This window comes from Delphinus delphis, chromosome 13, assembly GCF_949987515.2.
Source record: "Delphinus delphis chromosome 13, mDelDel1.2, whole genome shotgun sequence".
NCBI lineage: Eukaryota > Metazoa > Chordata > Mammalia > Artiodactyla > Delphinidae > Delphinus > Delphinus delphis.
In genome coordinates this window covers 1,218,662-1,237,602 of record NC_082695.1, presented here as the reverse complement: position 1 = coordinate 1,237,602, position 18,941 = coordinate 1,218,662, and the positions used below count along the sequence as shown (strand labels likewise).

The 18,941-nt window shown below is 45.0% G+C and overlaps 1 protein-coding gene across 3 annotated transcripts in view; it reads left to right on the top strand.

Annotated features, from left to right (window-relative positions):
• The window catches only part of SFSWAP (splicing factor SWAP), an 82,438-nt gene that overhangs the window by 40,601 nt on the left and 22,896 nt on the right, over nt 1–18,941 (top strand). For all 3 annotated transcript variants that reach the window (XM_060027849.1, XM_060027848.1, XM_060027850.1), the window contains exons 12-13: nt 4,288–4,518; nt 5,642–5,832. In XM_060027849.1, the coding sequence (XP_059883832.1) occupies nt 4,288–4,518; nt 5,642–5,832 (422 nt within the window). The remainder of the gene's footprint in view (nt 1–4,287; nt 4,519–5,641; nt 5,833–18,941) is intronic.

Here is an 18,941-nt window from a genome sequence, read left to right as displayed (position 1 = left end):
ATCCCAGTGCGGCATCCCGCCAGAAAAGCCTCCAAGGACAATCTTACCTTGCTAGCAGATGCTGGAAAAGCACCAACATTTGCTGAGATTTTTATGATAAAGCTTCCCTAGTATGACAGTAATTGACGTTGCAAAAACAGGCTCTCCATTGTGAAAAAAATAAGACTCTCACGTTACCTCTGACAATTATAGTGATTCCAGATAGATTTAAGTGTTTAAACATAAAAAATAAAATCATGAAGTAGAAGAAAATAAAGGTAATTTTTTTCTAGTCAGAGTGGAAAGGATTTTCTAAGAATTGAAGCCATGAATGATAAAGAAAGATAGGTCTGATGGGAACTGGGCCTGTATAAAGTTGAAAGATAAACGTCAGGATGGCAGTGATGGCTAATATAACAGAAGATAAAGGTCAAAGTCCTTGCTATAGAAAGAGCTCTTGTAAATCAGTAAGAAGAGTCACTGCAGTAGAAAAACAAAGGACATGAAAAGGTAGTTCACAAAAGAAGGAAAACAGTTGGTCAGTGAATAAACTTTTTTTTTTTTTTTGGCTGCGTCAGGTCTTTGTTCCTGCACACGGGCTCTCTCTAGTTGCGGCGAGCGGGGGCTACTCTTCATTGTAGTGCGCGGGCTTCTCATTGTGGTGGCTTTTGTTGCGGAGCACAGGCTTCAGTAGTTGCGGCACACAGGCTCAGTAGCTGTGGCTCGCGGGCTCTAGAGTGCAGACTCAGTAGTTGTGGCACGTGGGCTTAGTTGCTCTGCAGCATGTGGGATCTTCCTGGACCAGGGCTCGAACCCGTGTCCCCTGCACTGGCAGGCGGATTCTTAAGCACTGCACCACCAGGGAAGTCCTAAACTTTTAAAATATATCCTCACTAACAAGATACTGTTCTTTGCCTCCAATTTGGTAAAGTTAGAAAGTAACAGAGAGCGTGCAAGTGGCAGGACCCTCACTCGTGTGTTGTCCTTGGAGTGTTGTCGGTAAGGCCTCTCCAGGGGAGAGCCCAGTGATGGGGACCAAACCCTAAATGCGGATGCCCTCCCACTCCTAGAAACGTCTGGCTCACCAGGACGTCTCGACCAGGTGTTCCTCCCAAGGCTCGTGGGCTTTTAAAAATAAAAAATTGGGAACCATCATGGGAGACTGAAATCAGTTGGCATGTCCATACTAAGGAATATTGTTGCCATTTATTAAAATGATGTATGTTGACATGGAAAGATGTCTAAACGTTTTCTATGGAAAGGTGTCGCTTACTAAGTGAAAACAGCAGGCTATAAAGTATGGTCCCGTTTTTCGTGTGTTTGTACACATGCACATGTACGTGCCTCGGAACCATTGTGCTCAGATCATTTCTTTCCCGTATCTGAATAGCAGTTGGTCTTTCATTTTGTTCACTTGTGTTTTCAAAATTTCCTATAGAGAATATGTATTACCTTAGAAGTTAAAAGTTAGTAATGAAACTTGATACCTTAAGAAACGAAGCATATTTGATGTGGAAGGTGGAGGGCCGGGCGCCGTCAGCTCACTCACGCGTGTTTCCTGAGCACAGGCTACTCTGCGTCAGTGCACACCGGGGCCACATTAGTCCTGCGGTCCTGCCCACTCCAGGCTCCGGGGTAACCAGACCGCACACACAACACAGAACGTCAAGAGTGGCGTGAAGGAGAGAGGCCAGGCAGGGCCTGTCTGAGGAGAGGCTTCATTTGAGATGAGACGAGCAAGAAAGCCAGGCATGAGAAAAGGATGACGGCTCCAGGCAGAAGACAGGGCGGGGCTGGAGCGCAGTGCAGGAGCGGGGAGTGGGAGAGGGGCCCCTCCACAGCTGCTGCTCATCCTTAACACAACAGGAAACCGCTGAAGGCTGTAGGAAGTGCTTTTCACGTGTTGTGAGGCGACTTGCAAATAAGGTTCCAGGTAGAAGCAGTAGTTGTGTAATTGAGTAATTCTCCAAAGAAAGTAGTTCCTCATCCCCTGCTTTCTGGCTGAGCTATGCTGGGAAGCTTACTTGACCTTTTGAGCCTCAGTTTCCTTATCTGTAAATGGGGAGGCCTGATAGTATCTGTCTCCTCCAGGGGTTGCAAATGTTAAGTGAGGTGAGGCGTGGAGACTCTGCACATTAGTCAGTTCTTTTGTTACGTCACTATTTTTTTTAATATAAATTTATTTATTTATTTATTTTGGGGGCTGCGTTGGGTCTTCGTTGCTGTGCGCGGGCTTTCTCTAGTTGTGGCGAGCAGGGGCTACTCCTCATTGCAGTGCGCAGGCTTCTTGTTGCGGAGCATGGGCTTTAGGGCTCACGGGCTTCAGTAGTTGTGGCACGTGGGCTCAGTAGTTGCAGCTCGCAGGCTCTAGAGCACAGGCTCAGTAGCTGTGGCGCACGGGCTTAGTTGTTCCGCGGCATGTGGGACCTTCCCAGACCAGGGCTCGAACCCGTGTCCCCCTGCATTGGCAGGCGGATTCTTAACCACTGCACCACCAGGGAAGTCCCTAAATCACTTTAAAGTATGTATCGAACAGTGGTGCTGTTTGGCACTGTATTCGACATGCATTAAACTGTGTTCCAGAAGTTTTCATTTTAATATATTTGTTGATTGCATATTTTTTAATTTGGAGGAAGAGATTGGGAGTAATTGTTTTAAAATTATTTTGTGATATAATACTTTAGCCCAAGTTAACTTGAGTAATTTTGATTAACATTTAACTGAAGTTTTCTTTTCTCTGTTTCTTTGACTCTATTCTTAAAGAGACCATATTACTAGAGGCTATAAACGGTTAATATTATGAAAGTATTTTCTTACGGAGAATTTCAAACAAGTACAGAAACAGAGCCTGGTGTAATAGTCACACACGCAGTGCTAGCATCCAGCGCCCGTGGCCGACGCAGGACACATCTTAGAATTCTCAGTCCAGCCCACCCCCAGGATATTCTGAAGCAGATCCCAACATCATGGCATTTTATCCATCAGTGTGATCGCACTTATCTCCAAAAGATAAGGGCCGTTCTTAACATAACCACGGTAAAATAGTTAATATTGACTCTCCCAGCAAAGTGTGCTTTCCACCCCGTGTTATATCTTTGTTTGGGGCTTGTTAGGAAGGTAGACCTCAGCGCACCACGTACAGTGCCAGTGCATGGCGTTGCATAATCAACACAGAGACTGATTTTGCCCCCTTTTCATTCTGACTTATAAAATATCACTTTGCTAACATTTAACATCTTGGGGTGTGCTGTGTAGCTTGAGAGATTATTGACGAGAGATGATTATATGTCAGAGATTATATGTCAGAGATTATTTACCAGCTTCAAGTCACACTTGGGTTTGGAACCGTGAAATGCTGAAAGTAGAGAAGCCCGGGGGGCGGGGGCAGCTGGGTGAGCTCACCTCCACAGTTACAGCCACATCAGAACCTGCCTTCGGTAACCTAGATCCACTTCCCTCTCAGAGTCAGCCCGTTTGCGCTGCACTTGACATTGCCCTTCGCTGTGGTTTACTTGAATAGCTTTCATCAGTAATAACACATGGTTTTTAAAAATAAAGTATCTCATTACAACCAGTTAGGTGTTGTTAGGAGCCATTTGCCATAGTCTGAGGACGCAGGGACTCAGTGAGTGCTGAGTAGACGGGGGAAGGGGAAGAAGATTGTTTCCTTTGGGGCCTTTGTATTTCTCTTCAATTAAAATTTCCAAATATTCTAGGAGAGAAAAATTGAACCACCTAAATTTTTGTTACACTAGGTTTAAGATTTTCTTAAAGGTGCAGAGAATAGTCTGACATAACGCCTAGCACAAAGTAGGCACCCAGTCAAACGTTTGCTGAATAAAGGAACAGTTTCTGCAGCTTGCTTTTGTAAGAAAAGATTACCTTCTATGGTTGGGATTTTTTAGAAGTACCTTTTAATAGTGGAGTCCCATCATATGCTTACTTCTGCAAACTCAGCAATGTGCTGAGCCCAGAAAAAAAAGGAAAACACCAACAAAAATTGACCATTTGCCCATAGAGTGACCCCAGCTGGCACTCAGTGTGTGCATCCTGACGTGGCCCGAGATGGAGCCGGTGCTCTGCCTTCCCCTCCATCGGGCTCAGCACGTGTGATGTCCTCTTAAATGCCCTCTGACATCACAGGCACTGCCTGCGGCCCCTAGAACCTCCCTCTGCGTAAGATGTGGCTCCACTCAAGACATTGCTCCACCAGCTGATGCTCATGTGGATGGTGGGGCCCGTGTAGATTTCTGCTCTGTGCTTCCAGTTACTTAAAAATGTATTACCATTTTCACCTTTTCTCAATAGCTTCATTTGCTCCAATAAGCTTTGCAATCAAGGCCAAAGAAAATGATCTACTTCCCCTGGAAAAAAATCGTGTTAAGCTAGATGATGACAGTGATGATGATGAAGAAAGCAAAGAAGGCCAAGAAAGTTCTAGTAGTGCTACAAACACTAACCCGGCAGTTGCCCCACCCTGTGTAGTTGTTGAGGAGAAGCGGCCTCAACTTACCCAGGAGGAGCTAGAAGCAAAGCAAGGTTTGTCAATATGTTTTAAACTTCTTAAAAGAAAAGTACGTAAATACAAGATTTACCTACTAAGGCAAAACTACGAGACTGCCAGCTGGAGTCTCCAGCCTTCGGAGATCAGAACCACTGCGGAGCCGCGGGCTGCTTTGGCTCAGCTGAGAAGTTCTCTGTGGAGTGAGGAGCGCTGCTGTTCCTTAAGCTCAGATGCAGTGCCCTCGGCGATGTGTTTTCAGAGGGTCGGCTGAGGGTGGCCGAGAAGGCTTTAATGGCAGCCTTGGGGCAAATGCTCAGCCTGTGCGCCCAGCTCGGGGTAATGTTCCGAGCTGGGAGACGCCTCTTTGCGAGGCCATCTCCCTGCAGAACCATCGGACCCTTGAAGGTGCTGGGGCCCGAGCTGGTTTTCAGGCTGTGGCTCGTCTTCAGGGGTCACGGTGTGGCCACCGCTTGCCTCTGACGCATGGCTAGCAGTGTTTGTGGGGAACGTCTTGTCGTGTTCTGTCCCTCCTCCAAAATAAGTTCTGTTCTGCTCTCACTAAAGTAGTGAATTAACAGTTGCGTTTGCAGTATGTATCTGTTCTAACTGGTTTTGTGAATGAATTTTTCTTTGTATACACAAACAGATCACGCAACATTGATGGAAGGTAATTCTTTAACCACAGGATGCCCTGCTCTCGGGAACTAGCGTTGTGCTGCTCCCCCCGAGCACACTTGTGTTCGTGCATGTGTGCCCAAATCTGCATTTATTGCGTGTGGACTGAGCAGTGTGTCAGATCATTTGGAATAAAACACTTTTCACAGTGCTCCTTACCTGGTAATTCGGGCACATGTTTATGAGAACCATTCCGAGGTTTTCATCATTTCAGGTTTCACTGCTGTGGAATCCCAACAACTTTCTGACTTTGATTTGGAATGTAAAATGTGAGAAGTACCAATAGCGAAAGCATTGTAAACTAATGCTCTGAGAATTGTTTGCCTGATTTGTTGGCCTTTCCTGAAACCTGTATCATATTCACGTTTTAAAATAACTGCATTATATTTCACGACCCTTTTACTGCCCATGGAAATTAAGATAGCAATATATTTATACAGTACTGCTTGCTCTAAACATCTTTTTTTCTGTTTATTCCTTAAGCAAAGCAAAAGTTGGAGGACCGACTGGCAGCTGCTGCCAGGGAAAAGCTTGCCCAGGCGTCTAAGGAATCAAAGGAGAAGCAGCTTCAAGCGGAACGTAAAAGGAAGGCAGCTTTATTTTTACAAACCTTAAAAAATCCTCTGCCAGAAGCAGAAGTCGGGAAAGTGGAAGAAAATCCTTTCAGCGTCGAGGTGAGTTAAACAAGAGTCCACGTCTGTGTTCTGGGCAAAGCGTGGTTGGTAAAAGCACCTGAGTGTGGGTTCCTCCGGCCGCTCAGCGCTCGAGCCTGCGTGAAGGCTGTGAGCAGACCCCGCCCTTCTGCCACGGGGGATCGCGTGCTTTTCCGGGCAGACCTCGGAGATACCGTGGTTTCAGTTCCAGGCCATAGCAGCGAAGCAAATCACATGCACTTCTTGGTTTCCCGGTGTGTGTAAGAGTTATGTTTACATTATACTGTAGTCTATTAAGTGTGCAATAGCATTATGTCTGAAAAATATATACATACCTCAATTTAGAAACCCTTTATTGCTAAAAAATGCCAACCATCATCTGAGCCTTCAGCGAGTGGTAATCTTTTTGCAATAGTAACATCACTGATCACAGATCTAATAATGAAAAAGTTTGAAACATTACGAGAATTACCAACATGTGACACAGAGACATGAAATAAGCAAGTGCTCTTGGGAAGGTGGCCCTGATGATCGACGCAGAGTTGCCACAAACCTTCAATTTGTAAAAAAACAAACAACAACAACAAAAAAAACCGCGGTATCTGTGAAGTACAATAAAATGAGGTCTGTCTGTACTGTATAGCTGGGGTCAGTGAGAACCTGATGAAAACTCCCTGAGTGCACATGCACACCAAATACTGGGTGCAGTGTCACAGACACGGACCTTTGGGCCCAGGCTGGGAGCCTGTGCTTCGTGGTGAGCCTCCCAGGAGCTGCAGGACAGCTTCGGCTGTGAGGGCCGCCTCGGGCCTGGACAGACTCACCAGAGCAGTGAGGCTCCTGCCACAGCAGTGGCCCTTGAGCTCACACTGACGGCCAAGAACCTTACTCAGGGGTCTGTGTTAATAGCAGCACTTTAATTAAAAAGAAAAGTAAGATATGGTTACCGTCGTCTTCTCTTAAAGGGGTCAGATGCTCACAACTCTTTCCTAAGCTGTAGAACCACAGCTTAGTCCCCGGCCCATTTCCTCCCTTCACATGGCAGTGGGGCGTGGGGCGTTGGACTGCTCAGAACACGGCCTGCCCCGCTTCTCCAGGGGTCCCCAAACGTCTTTCGCAGCTGCCTTTTTCCTGTAACGTAGAACGGGCACTGTGCGTTTTTTACTTTAATTATGTTGACATTTCTGAGCGTCTAAGGCCGTTACTAAAAACTGATTTTTGCTGCATGTAGCCACTGGTTTATTTGTTTCTCCATGGAAAGCAGCATTCTAAGTTCAGATTTTCAGCATTCTGTTGAAGGTCGAATCAGCTTTCTCACCTCAGGAGTCGGTCTGAAATTCAAATCTGGCAGGAGACCTCAAAAATGGTAGCTGGATCAGGCTGGGGAGCACGAATGCCAGCTTCCGTGAGAGCCTGTGGACTGTGGGCTGCGCCCTGGCGGGCTGGGCGCGCTTGCCATCCTCCTGGGCACCCGGCCACCTGCTGGAGCACCGGCCTGGCCGCCTCTGTGCTTCCCTGTGCTGCTTCCGGAGGCGGCCGCCTGGGGAGGCCAAAGGCAGGCGGGCCCAGAAAAGCACCTGCAGTCATGCCCTGGCTTTGGGAGCACCTCTGCGCCAGGGCAGTGATGAAAACATGCAGCCGCTATAACCGCCACAGATAGAAAAGGGGGGAGAGGCAGAGTACAGAACAGCTCCACGTTTATGGCTGCAGCTGTAAAAACGCGCATATAGTGTGGGCAGGCAGGGAACTTAAGAAGGTGAGGGAGCTGCCACATGGGAGGGGTGTGAGTGGACTACTTTAATTTCCTTTATTGTTTTGATGTCATTTGCGCAGGGAATATAGGGCTTAATTAAAAGGTATCTGCATACATAGATACTGTAACCCATTATGTTACATGGTTGCTTCTATATTTTCTAATAAAACTGTGGGCTTTTTGTTTGTTTGGGGTTTTTTTTAATATCTATATTGGAGTATAATTGTTCTACAGTGCTGTGTTAGTTTCTGCTGTATAGCAAAGTGAATCAGCTATACATATATCCCCATATCTCCTCCCTCTTGCGTCTCCCTCCCACCCTCCCTATCCCACTCCTCTAGGTGGTCACAAAGCACCGAGCTGATCTCCCTGTGCTATGCAGCTGCTTCCCACTAGCTATCTATTTTACGTTTGGTAGTGTATATATGTCCATGCCACTCTCTCACTTCGTCCCAGCTTACCCTTCCCCCTCCCCGTGTCCTCAAGTCCATTCTCTACATCTGCGTCTTTATTCCTGTCCTGCCCCTAGGTTCTTCAGAACCCTTTTTTTTTTTTTTAGATTCCATATGTATGTGTTAGCGTACGGTATTTCTTTTTCTCTTTGTGACTTACTTCATTCTGTATGACAGACTCTAGGTCCATCCACCTCACTATAAATAACTCAGTTTCGTTTCTTTTTATGGCTGAGTAATATTCCATTGTATATATGTACCACATCTTCTTTATCAGTTTGTCTCTTGGTGGGCATTTAGGTTGTTTCCATGTCCTGGCTTTTGTAAATAGTGCTGCAGTGAACATTGGGGTGCATGACTCTTTTTGAATTATGGTTTTCTCAGGGTTTATGCCCAGGAGTGGGATTGCTGGGTCATATGGTAGTTCTATTTTTAGTTTTTTAAGGAAGCTCCATACTGTTCTCCATAGTGGCTGTATCAGTTTACATTCCCCCCAACAGTATAAGCGGGTTCCCTTTTCTCCACACCCTCTCCAGCATTTATTGTCTGTAGATTTTTTGATGATGGCCATTCTGACCGGTGTGAGGTGACACCTCATTGTAGTTTTGATTTGCATTTCTCTGATGATTAGTGATGTTGAGCATCCTTTCATGTGTTTGTTGGCAGTCTGTATATCTTCTTCGGAGAAATGTCTATGTAGGTCTTCTGCCCATTTTTTTTTTTTAATTTATTTATTTAATTTTTTGGGTGTGTTGGGTCTTCGTTTCTGTGCAAGGGCTTTCTCTAGTTGCGGCTAGTGGGGGCCACTCTTCATCGCAGTGCGCGGTCCTCTCACTGTCACGGCCTCTCTTGTTGCAGAGCACAGGCTTCAGATGCACAGTCTGCCCATTTTTGGATTGGGTTGTTTGTTTTTTGGATATTGAGCTGCTTTGTATATTTTGGAGATTAATCCTTTGTCAGTTGCTTCGTTTGCAAGTATTTTCTCCCATTCTGAGGGTTGTCTTTTCATCTTTTTTATGGTTTCCTTTGCTGTGCAAAAAGCTTTTAAGTTTCATTAGGTCCCATTTGTTTATTTTTGGTCTTATTTCCGTTACTCTAGGAGGTGGGTCAAAAAGGATCTTACTGTGATGTATGTCATAGAGTGTTCTGCCTATGTTTTCCCCTAAGAGTTTTATAGTGTCTGGCATTACATTTAGGTCTTTAATCCATTTTGAGTTTATTTTTGTGTATGGTGTCAGGAAGTGTTCTAATTTCATTCTTTTACACGTAGCTGTCCAGTTTTCCCAGCACCACTTACTGAAGAGGCTGTCTCTTCTCCACTGTATATTCTTGCCTCCTTTATCAAAGATAAGGTGACCATATGTGTGTGGGTTTATGCCTGGGCTTTCTATCCTGTTCCATTGATCTGTATTTCTGTGTTTGTGCCAGTACCATACTGTCTTGATTACTCTAGCTTTGTAGTATAGTCTGAAGTCAAGTAGCCTGATTCCACCAGCTCCATTTTTCTTTCTTAAGATTGCTTTGGCTATTCAGAGTCTTTTGTGTTTCCATACAAATTGTGAAAGTTTTTGTTCTAGTTCTGTGAAAAATGCCATTGGTAGTTTGCTAGCGATTGCATTGAATCTGTAGATTGCTTTGGGTAGTAGAGTCATTTTCACAATGTTGATTCTTCCAATCCAAGAACATGGTATATCTCTCCATCTATTTGTATCATCTTTAATTTCTTTCATCAGTGTCTTATAATTTTCTGCATACAGGTCATTTGTCTCCTTAGGTAGGTTTATTCCTAGATATTTTATTCTTTTTGTTGCAGTGGTAAATGGGAGTGCTTTCTTGATTTCACTTTCAGGTTTTTCATCATTAGTGTATAGGAATGCCAGAGATTCTGTGCATTAATTTTGTATCCTGCTACTTCACCAAATTCATTGATTAGCTCTAGTAGTTTTCTGGTAGCATCTTTAGGATTCTCTATGTATAGTATCATGTCATCTGCAAACACTGACAGCTTTACTTCTTCTTTTCCGATTTGGATTCCTTTTATTTCCTTTTCTTCCCTGATTGCTGTGGCTAAAGCTTCCAAAACTCTGTTGAATAAGAGTGGTGAGAGTGGGCAACCTTGTCTTGTTCCTGATCTTAGTGGAAATGCTTTCAGTTTTTCACCATTGAGGACGAGGTTGGCTGTGGGTTTGTCATATATGGCCTTTATTATGTTGAGGAAAGTTCCCTCTCTGCCTACTTTCTGGAGGGTTTTTATCATAAATGGGTGTTGAATTTTGTCGAAAGCTTTCTCTGCATCTATTGCGATGACTCTATGGTTTTTCTCCTTCAGTTTGTTAATATGGTGTATCACATTGATTGATTTGCATATATTGAAGAATCCTTGCATTCCTGGAATAAACCCCACCTGATCATGGTGTATGATCCTCTTAATGTGCTGTTGGATTCTGTTTGATAGTATTTTGTTGAGGATTTTTGCATCTATGTTCATCAGTGATATTGGCCTGTAGTTTTCTTTCTCTGTGACATCCTTGTCTGGTTTTGGTATCAGGGTGATGGTGGCCTTGTGTAATGAGTTTGGGAGTGTTCCTCCCTCTGCTATATTTTGGAAGAGTTTGAGAAGGGTAGGTGTTAGCTCTTCTCTAAATATTTGATAGAATTCGCCTGTGAAGCCATCTGGTCCTGGGCTTTTGTTTGTTGGAAGATTTTTTATCACAGTTTCAATTTCAGTGCTTATGATTGGTCTGTTCCTATTTTCTATTTCTTCCTGATTCAGTCTTGCCAGGTTGTGCGTTGCTAAGAATTTGTCCATTTCTTCCAGGTTGTCCATTTTATTGGCATAGAGTTCCTTGTAGTAATCTCTCATGATCTTTTCTATTTCTGCAGTGTCAGTTGTTACTTCTTCTTTTTCATTTCTAATTCTGTTGATTTGAGTCTTCTCTCTTTTTTTCTTGATGAGTCTGGCAAATGGTTTATCAATTTTGTTTATCTTCTCAAAGAACCAGCTTTTAGTTTTATTGATCTTTACTATCATTTCCTTCATTTCTTTTTCATTTATTTCTGATCTGATCTTTATGATTTCTTTCCTTCTGCTAACTTTGGGGTTTTTTGGTTCTTCTTTCTCTAATTGCTTTAGGTGCAAGGTTAGGTTGTTTATTCGAGATGTTTCCTGTTTCTTAAGGTAGGATTGTATTGCTATAAACTTCCCTCTTAGAACTGCTTTTGCTGCATCCCATAGGTTTTGGGTCGTCGTGTCTCCATTGTCATTTGTTTCTAGGTATTTTTTAATTTCCTCTTTGATTTCTTCAGGGATCACTTCGTTAGTAAGTAGTGTATTGTTTAGCCTCCATGTGTTTGTATTTTTTACAGATCTTTTCCTGTAATTGATATCTAGTCTCATAGCATTGTGGTTGGAAAAGATAGTCAATACAATTTCAGTTTTCTTAAATTTACCAAGGCTTGATTTGTGACCCAAGATATGATCTATCCTGGAGAATGTTCCATGAGCACTTGAGAAAAATGTATTCTGTTGTTTTTGGATGGAGTGTCCTATAAATATCAATTAAGTACATCTTGTTTAATGTATCATTTAAAGCTTGTGTTTCCTTATTTATTTCCATTTTGGATGATCTGTCCATTGGTGAAAGTGGGGTGTTAAAGTCCCCTACTACAAATGTGTTACTGTTGATTTCCCCTTTTGTGGCTGTTAGTATTTGCCTTATGTATTGAGGTGCTCCTATGTTGGGTGCATAAATATTTACAATTGTTGTATCTTCTTCTTGGATCGATCCCTTGATCATTATGTAGTGTCCTTCTTTGTCTCTTGTAATATTCTTTATCTTAAAGTCTATTTTGTCTGATATGAGAATTGCTACTCCAGCTTTCTTTTGGTTTCCATTTGCATGGAATATCTTTTTCCATCCCCTCGCTTTCAGTCTGTATGTGTCTCTAGGTCTGAAGTGGGTCTCTTGTAGACAGCATATATATGGGTCTTGTTTTTGTATCCATTCAGCCAGTCTGTGTCTTTTGGTGGGAGTATTTAATCCATTTACATTTAAGGTCATTATCAATATGTATGTTCCTATTCCCATTTTCTTAATTGTTTTGGGTTTGTTATTGTAGGTCTTTTCCTTCTCTTGTGTTTCTTGCCTGGAGAAGGTCCTTTAGCATTTGTTGTAAAGCTGGTTTGGTGGTGCTGAACTCACTCAGCTTTTGCTTGTCTGTAAAGGTTTTAATTTCTCCATCAAATCTGAATGAGATCCTTGCTGGGTAGAGTAATCTTGCTTGTAGGTTTTTCTCCTTCATCACTTTACATATGTCCTGTCAGTCCCTTCTGGCTTGCACAGTTTCTGCTGAAAGATCAGCTGTTAACCTTATGGGGATTCCCTTGTGTGTTATTTGTTGTTTTTCCCTTGCTGCTTTTAATATGTTTTCTTTGTATTTAATTTTTGACAGTTTGATTAATATGTGTCTTGGTGTGTTTCTCCTTGGATTTACCCTGTATGGGACTCTCTGTGTTTCCTGACTTGGTTAACTATTTCCTTTCCCATATTAGGGAAGTTTTCAACTGTAATCTCTTCAAATACTTTCTCCTCTTCTTCTGGGACCCCTGTAATTCGAATGTTGGTGCATTTAATGTTGTCCCAGAGGTCTCTGAGACTGTCCTCAATTCTTTTCATTCTTTTTTCTTTATTCTGCTCTGCAGTAGTTATTTCCACTATTTTATCTTCCAGGTCACTTATCCGTTCTTCTGCCTTAGTTATTCTGCTATTGATCCCTTCTAGAGTATTTTTAATTTCATTTATTGTGTTGTTCATCATTGCTTGTTTCATCTTTAGTTCTTCTAGGTCCTTGTTACAGTTTCTTGCGTTTTCTCTATTCTATTTCCAAGATTTTGGGTCATCTTTACTATCATTATTCTGAATTCTTTTTCAGGTAGACTGCCTATTTCCTCTTCATTTGTTAGGTCTGGTGGGTTTTTATCTTGCTTCTCCATCTGCTGTGTGTTTCTCTGTCTTCCCATTTTGCTTAACTTACTGTGTTTGGGGTCTCCTTTTTGCAGGCTGCAGGTTCGTAGTTCCCGTTGTTTTTGGTGTCTGTCCCCAGTGGCTAAAGTTGGTTCAGTGGGTTGTGTAGGCTTCCTGGTGGAGGGGACTGGTGCCTGTGTTCTGGTGGATGAGGCTGGATCTTGTCTTTCTGGTGGGCAGGTCCACGTCTGGTGGTGTGTTTTGGGGTGTCTGTGGACTTATTATGATTTTAGGCAGCCTCTCTGCTAATGGGTGGGGTTGTGTTCCTGTCTTGCTAGTTGTTTGGCATAGGGTGTCCAGCACCGTAGTTGCTGGTCGTTGAGTGAAGCTGGGTGTTGGTGTTGAGATGGAGATCTCTGGGAGATTTTCGCCATTTGATATTACGTGGAGCTGGGAGGTCTCTTGTGGACCAGTGTCCTGAAGTTGGCTCTGCCACCTCAGAGGCACAGCACTGACTCCTGACTGCAGCACCAGGAGCCTTTTATCCACACGCTCAGAATAAAAGGGAGAAAAAGGAGGGAGGGAGGGAGGGAGGAAAAAAGAAAATAAAATAAAGTAAGATAAAATAAAATAAAGTTATTAAAATAAAAAATATTAAGAAAAAAAATTTTTAAGTAAAAATAAACGGACAGATAGAACCCTAGGACAAATGGTGAAAGCAAAGCTATACAGACAAAATCTCACACAGAAGCATACACATACACACTCACAAAAAGAGGAAAAGGGGAAAAAATCATAAATCTTGCTCTCAAAGTCCACCTCCTGAATTTGATTCGTTGTCTATTCAGGTATTCCACAGATGCAGGTACATCAGGTTGCTTGTGGAGCTTTAATCCGCTGCTCCTGAGGCTGCTGGGAGAGATTTCCCTCCCTTTCTCTTCTTTGTTCGCACAGCTGGGGGGCTCAGCTTTGGATTTGGCCCCGCCTCTGCGCGTAGGTCGCAGGAGGGCGTGTGTTCTTCACTCACATAGGACGGGGTTAAAGGAGCGCTGAGAGTAAGGATATGTACTTGGAATACTGCAATATGCTTTTAAAAAGGAGGACATCGCCTTTAATCCTGACTCATTTTTAAATATAATTATCTTGATGCTTTTACTTTGGTCTGCACATTCATCTATACATACTTCAGTTGAAAGGTTTAGAGGTGTTTTCAGGTGCTAGAAAATAAATGAAAGTTTTATTTTTTATTAATCACTCAAATGGTGGTAGAATTTGCTAGGATATTATTTTAAAATAATATAAGAAAAAAAACGGAGCCGCTGATTTGGGGGCTCCGGCTCACTCAGGCCGGGGGGAGAGGGAGGGGCACGATGCGGGGCGAGCCTGCTGCGGCAGAGGCCGGCGTGACGTTGCACCAGCCTGAGGCGCGCCGTGAGTTCTCCCGGGGAAGTTGTCCCTGGATCCCAGGACCCTGGCAGTGGCGGGCTGCACGGCCTCCCGGGAGGGGGTGTGGATAGTGACCTGTGCTCGCACACAGGCTTCTTGGTGGCGGCAGCAGCAGCCTTAGCGTCTCATGCCCGTCTCTGGGGTCCGCGCTGATAGCCACGGCTCGCGCCCGTCTCTGGAGCTCCTTTAAGCAGCGCTCTTAATCCCCTCTCCTCGCGCACCAGGAAACAAAGAGGCAAGAAAAAGTCTCTTGCCTCTTCGGCAGGTCCAGACTTTTCCCCGGACTCCCTCCCGGCCAGCCGTGGCGCACTAACCCCCTGCAGGCTGTGTTGACGCCGCCAACCCCAGTCCTCTCCCTGCACTCCGACCAAAGCCCGAGCCTCAGCTCCCAGCCCCACCAGCCCCGGGGGGTGAGCAGATAAGCCTCTCGGGCTGGTGAGTGCTGGTGGGCACCGATCCTCTGTGCGGGAATCTCCCCGCTTTGCCTTCCGCACCCCTGTTGCTCTCCTCCACGTCTCCGAAGCTTTCCCCCTCCGCCATCCGCAGTCTCCGCCCTGCTCCTCCCTGCACCTCCGTGGTGCCGGTCCTGTACCTATTCTTTTGTCTCTGTTTTTTCTTTTTTCTTTTGCCCTACCCAGGTACGTGGGGAGTTTCTTGCCTTTTGGGAGGTCTGAGGTCTTCTGCCAGCGTTCAGTAGGTGTTCTGTAGGAGTTGTTCCACGTGTAGATGTATTTCTGGTGTATTTGTGGGGAGAAAGGTGATCTCCGTGTCTTACTCTTCCGCCATCTTCCCCGCCGTCTCCAAAGTATCCGTTTTTAATTCATTTTTTATTGCGTAAAATATACATGCAGTTTATCATTTTAACGCTTTTTAAGCATATAGTTCAGGGGCATTAAGTACATTCATATTGTTGTGAAGCCATCCCCACCGTCCATCTCCAGAACTTCTCCATCTTCCCAAACTGAAGCTGTCCGCGTTAAACCCCAGCTCCCCACTCCCCTCTCCAGGCCCCTGGCACCCGTCATCCTATTTAGTTAGGAACAGATTTTGAATATTACAATAATAGGACTGTGCCCTGTCCATTATTCTGGTATCTCGATTCTTTTCACTTCTGCTAGGGATCTTTCCATATCAATGCCAGAGTAGTGCCTCGTGTGTAATAGACACCTGGTAACTGTTTACAGGATGAGTGACTGTCAGTCCTTGCATACATCAGTCCTGAAATCAGGCACCGCCTGCCTGTGCCGTACTTGGTTCACCCCTCCCTGCTGGTGGAAACGCGAGCCGCTCCTGGGGTTTTACTGTTACAGCAGTGCTGCTTTAAGCCTTCTGTGCTCACTGAGGGGAGTATATCCACGGCATAAATCCCTGACTGTGGAATTGATTTTTAAATTTCAGATTTAAAATTTTTTAAATTTATTTTATTGCTAAATTAGTGCCTGGAACGATTATAGCAGTTTGGGGGGGGGGGTTTGTTTTCGTTTTGTTTGTCTCTGTGGTGTGTGAATGTAACTGTCTTCACGCCCTGCCGTCACTGGCTGTCATCACCTTAATTCTGTGAGTCTGATAGATAGGAAAAGATGGTATCTGTTTGGTTTAACCTACATATTTTAATTATAGGTGTTAACTGAGTAACTTTTCACGGGTTTTGTGGCCTTTTTATTCCCCTGCTGTGAACCCCTTCCATAGCCTTTACTTTTCTCCTGGCTGGCTGGCTTTTCTCTCCTGTTTTGTGTTAGCTCTGTATCACTAGAGTTACCAACAGTTTCCTTTTTGTCTTTTAATCTGCCCCACTGGGAATTTATTTCATTCTGGGGAGCATATAGCTAGACACAACACAACCCACTAAATCACACATCTTTTTGCACTAGTTCAAGGGCCCCTTTATTCTACACTCAGTCCCAGCTGTACATGCTCTGTTAGTGCATGGTTGTCTGTTCGGTTCCATCGATCTCTTAGGAGAGGTGATTTTTACATACTCAGGTATAACTTTTAATGATGCCTTGGAGTGTGTTTATTGATGTGGACAGATACTAGTATGTTAAATTTGTAAGCAGTATATAAAATATTTAAAACACTATTCATAAGTAGTACTTAGAAATCTGTGTATATACCATCCCATTTCTGGTGTGTGTTTGTTTGTGCTCTTAATTCAAAACAAAGAGAAATCAGAAGTCTTGAATTGAATCCCTGTTGAATCATGCCGTCATTTACGTGGTAACAACAGACTTCAAGACATTGTTTAGATAACAGTAATTTTTTCAAGTTAATGATCCTGCCAAGTTTACAGGTCCAACAAGAGTTTGAAAAGGAAAGGGGAACAAAAATCAGCCCATGTTTGTTGAGCCTCTGTTATATTCAGGGCACTTTGGGATGTGAATTAGAAGCCTGTCTCTTATTCCGTGACCAGTCGCATTCGTGTGGTTGGCATCTGCCCATGGACATTTCCACCAGGTCAGCCCTGCGGGGCACAGAGCAGCTCTGAGCAAGAGGGTGAGGGCGCCGGGCCCCCAGGACAGCAGAGGCGGCCCAGGGCAGGGTCCGTAGAGTGCTTGGGGACAGAGCAGGGTCTTGGGGAACCATGGTCATTTGGAGAGGTGACGGGGGCGAGGGCACTCTGGGGCCAAAGACCCACAAGCTGCAGAGGCAGGGGAAGCCTGCGCAGGCAGCAGTGATTGGCCCAACCCCGCACTGAATGAAGGGTCTGTGGAGGAAGGGGCAGAACCAGCACGGCGATGGGGACAGGTCTGGGAGAGGCTGAACCGCTGCAGTACGTTTCCACGGAAGAATGTGGATACGGCGGCAACAGCACTCTGAGCGGGCACAGCTGATTAGAGGGCAGGAGAGGGTCATCTGGAAAGAGGCCTCAGCAGTCAGACCTGGGCGATTGCCCTGCCTGTGAGGTCGACTGGGGAGACTCTGGCTCGATGTGCACTGGTAGACATTTGCAAATGCGGTTTTAGAGGATGCGTTTCAAAGTCTGATTTCAAACGTATAATATATCTTGAGTCCTTTATATAATTATCCCATTTAGTGGTTAATGTAGTGTTACTTCAGAAATTAGATTTTATTTTAAAATGTATGTTAGTCTGCTTTTGAGCAATTTATTTTCCCACAGCAGGAAATAATAGTTGCTAGTTTGTGTGCTACTTTGTTGACAAATACTTTATTGTGATCAAAGACTGATCAGTATTGTTTCCCACTGTTACCAAAATAAGGGGCACAAGTTTTTAAATACTCTTTTTTTTTTTATTTACTTATTTTATTTAGTTTTGGCTGCGTTGGTTCTTCGTTGCTGCACGCGGGCTTTCTCTAGTTGCGGCGAGCGGGGGCTGCTCTTCATTGTGGTGCGTGGGCTTCTCATTGCGGTGGCTTCTCTTGTTACGGAACACGGGCTCTAGGCACGTGGGATTCAGTAGCTGTGGCTCGTGGGCTCAGTAGTTGTGGCTCAGGGGCTCTAGAGTGCAGGCGCAGTAGTTGTGGCGCACCGGCTTAGTTGCTCCGCAGCACGTGGGATCTTCCCGGACCAGGGCTCAAACCCGTGTCCCCTGCATTGGCAGGCGGATTCCTAACCACTGTGCCACTAGGGAAGCCCTTAAATACTCTTATAAATGACTAATCTTTCTCATGTTCCTTCCTGATTTTGCCAGTCATGACTCAGACCAACCTGTGTGTTCTTCTACCCCATGATGATCTGTGCTCTGATCATTTTTGCTGGAGTATTAACATTCCATCCCCAAAAGGCCGCTTTGCTTGTTGGACACTGGTTGCCGCACGGCTCTGTTGTTGTGTCCCCCGCGGGCATCACAGGCAGCTCCTCACGGGTCACCCTGTGCAGAGCCTCAGCCAGGTGCCTTCAGAAACTAGACAAGGGAGGTGTGGGGCTGCAGGGAGGGTGTTGACTCAGCAGTGACTTGGTCTTGGGGTTTTCGTATAATTTATAGTACAAATTAGCAGGGCCATTGACTCCTTCCGGATGTGCACTGTGCAGTATGGCCACCAGCCACACGTGGCAATTTCAGCTTAACTCAATTAAAATTGAGGATTCAGGTCCTTGATCACACTGGCCACATCTCAAGCGCTCAGTAGCCGCACATGGCTGGTAGCTAACTGCAGTGGGGGGCAGTGCAGAAACAGTACGTTTCCATCACTGCAGCCAGGTCTAGATTACAGAGCTAGCTGGGTATTTAAATCTCTTTTCCAGTCGTTTGAAAGCCTGGATTGCTGCATCAGTCAGGGCCCTGATTACACATGCTAGAAAACCACCCGACTGCCCCCAAATGACTTAAGCAAGTCCAGTAACTAGTTGGGTTCACTTTCTGAGTTGTGAGGGGGGCGCAGCGTGCTTGGGGCTCACGTAGGTCTCGAGGGTTCCTCTGCAGGCTCAGCCTCCTGGGCGGGCTGAGCTCCGCAGCTCTGCTCCCTCCGGCCCCTGTCTCAGTGCCTCACTCCGCAGCCCCGCCCCGCTCAGCCTGGTCTTGAATCTGTTGACCTGGGCCAGACTCGGGTCATGTG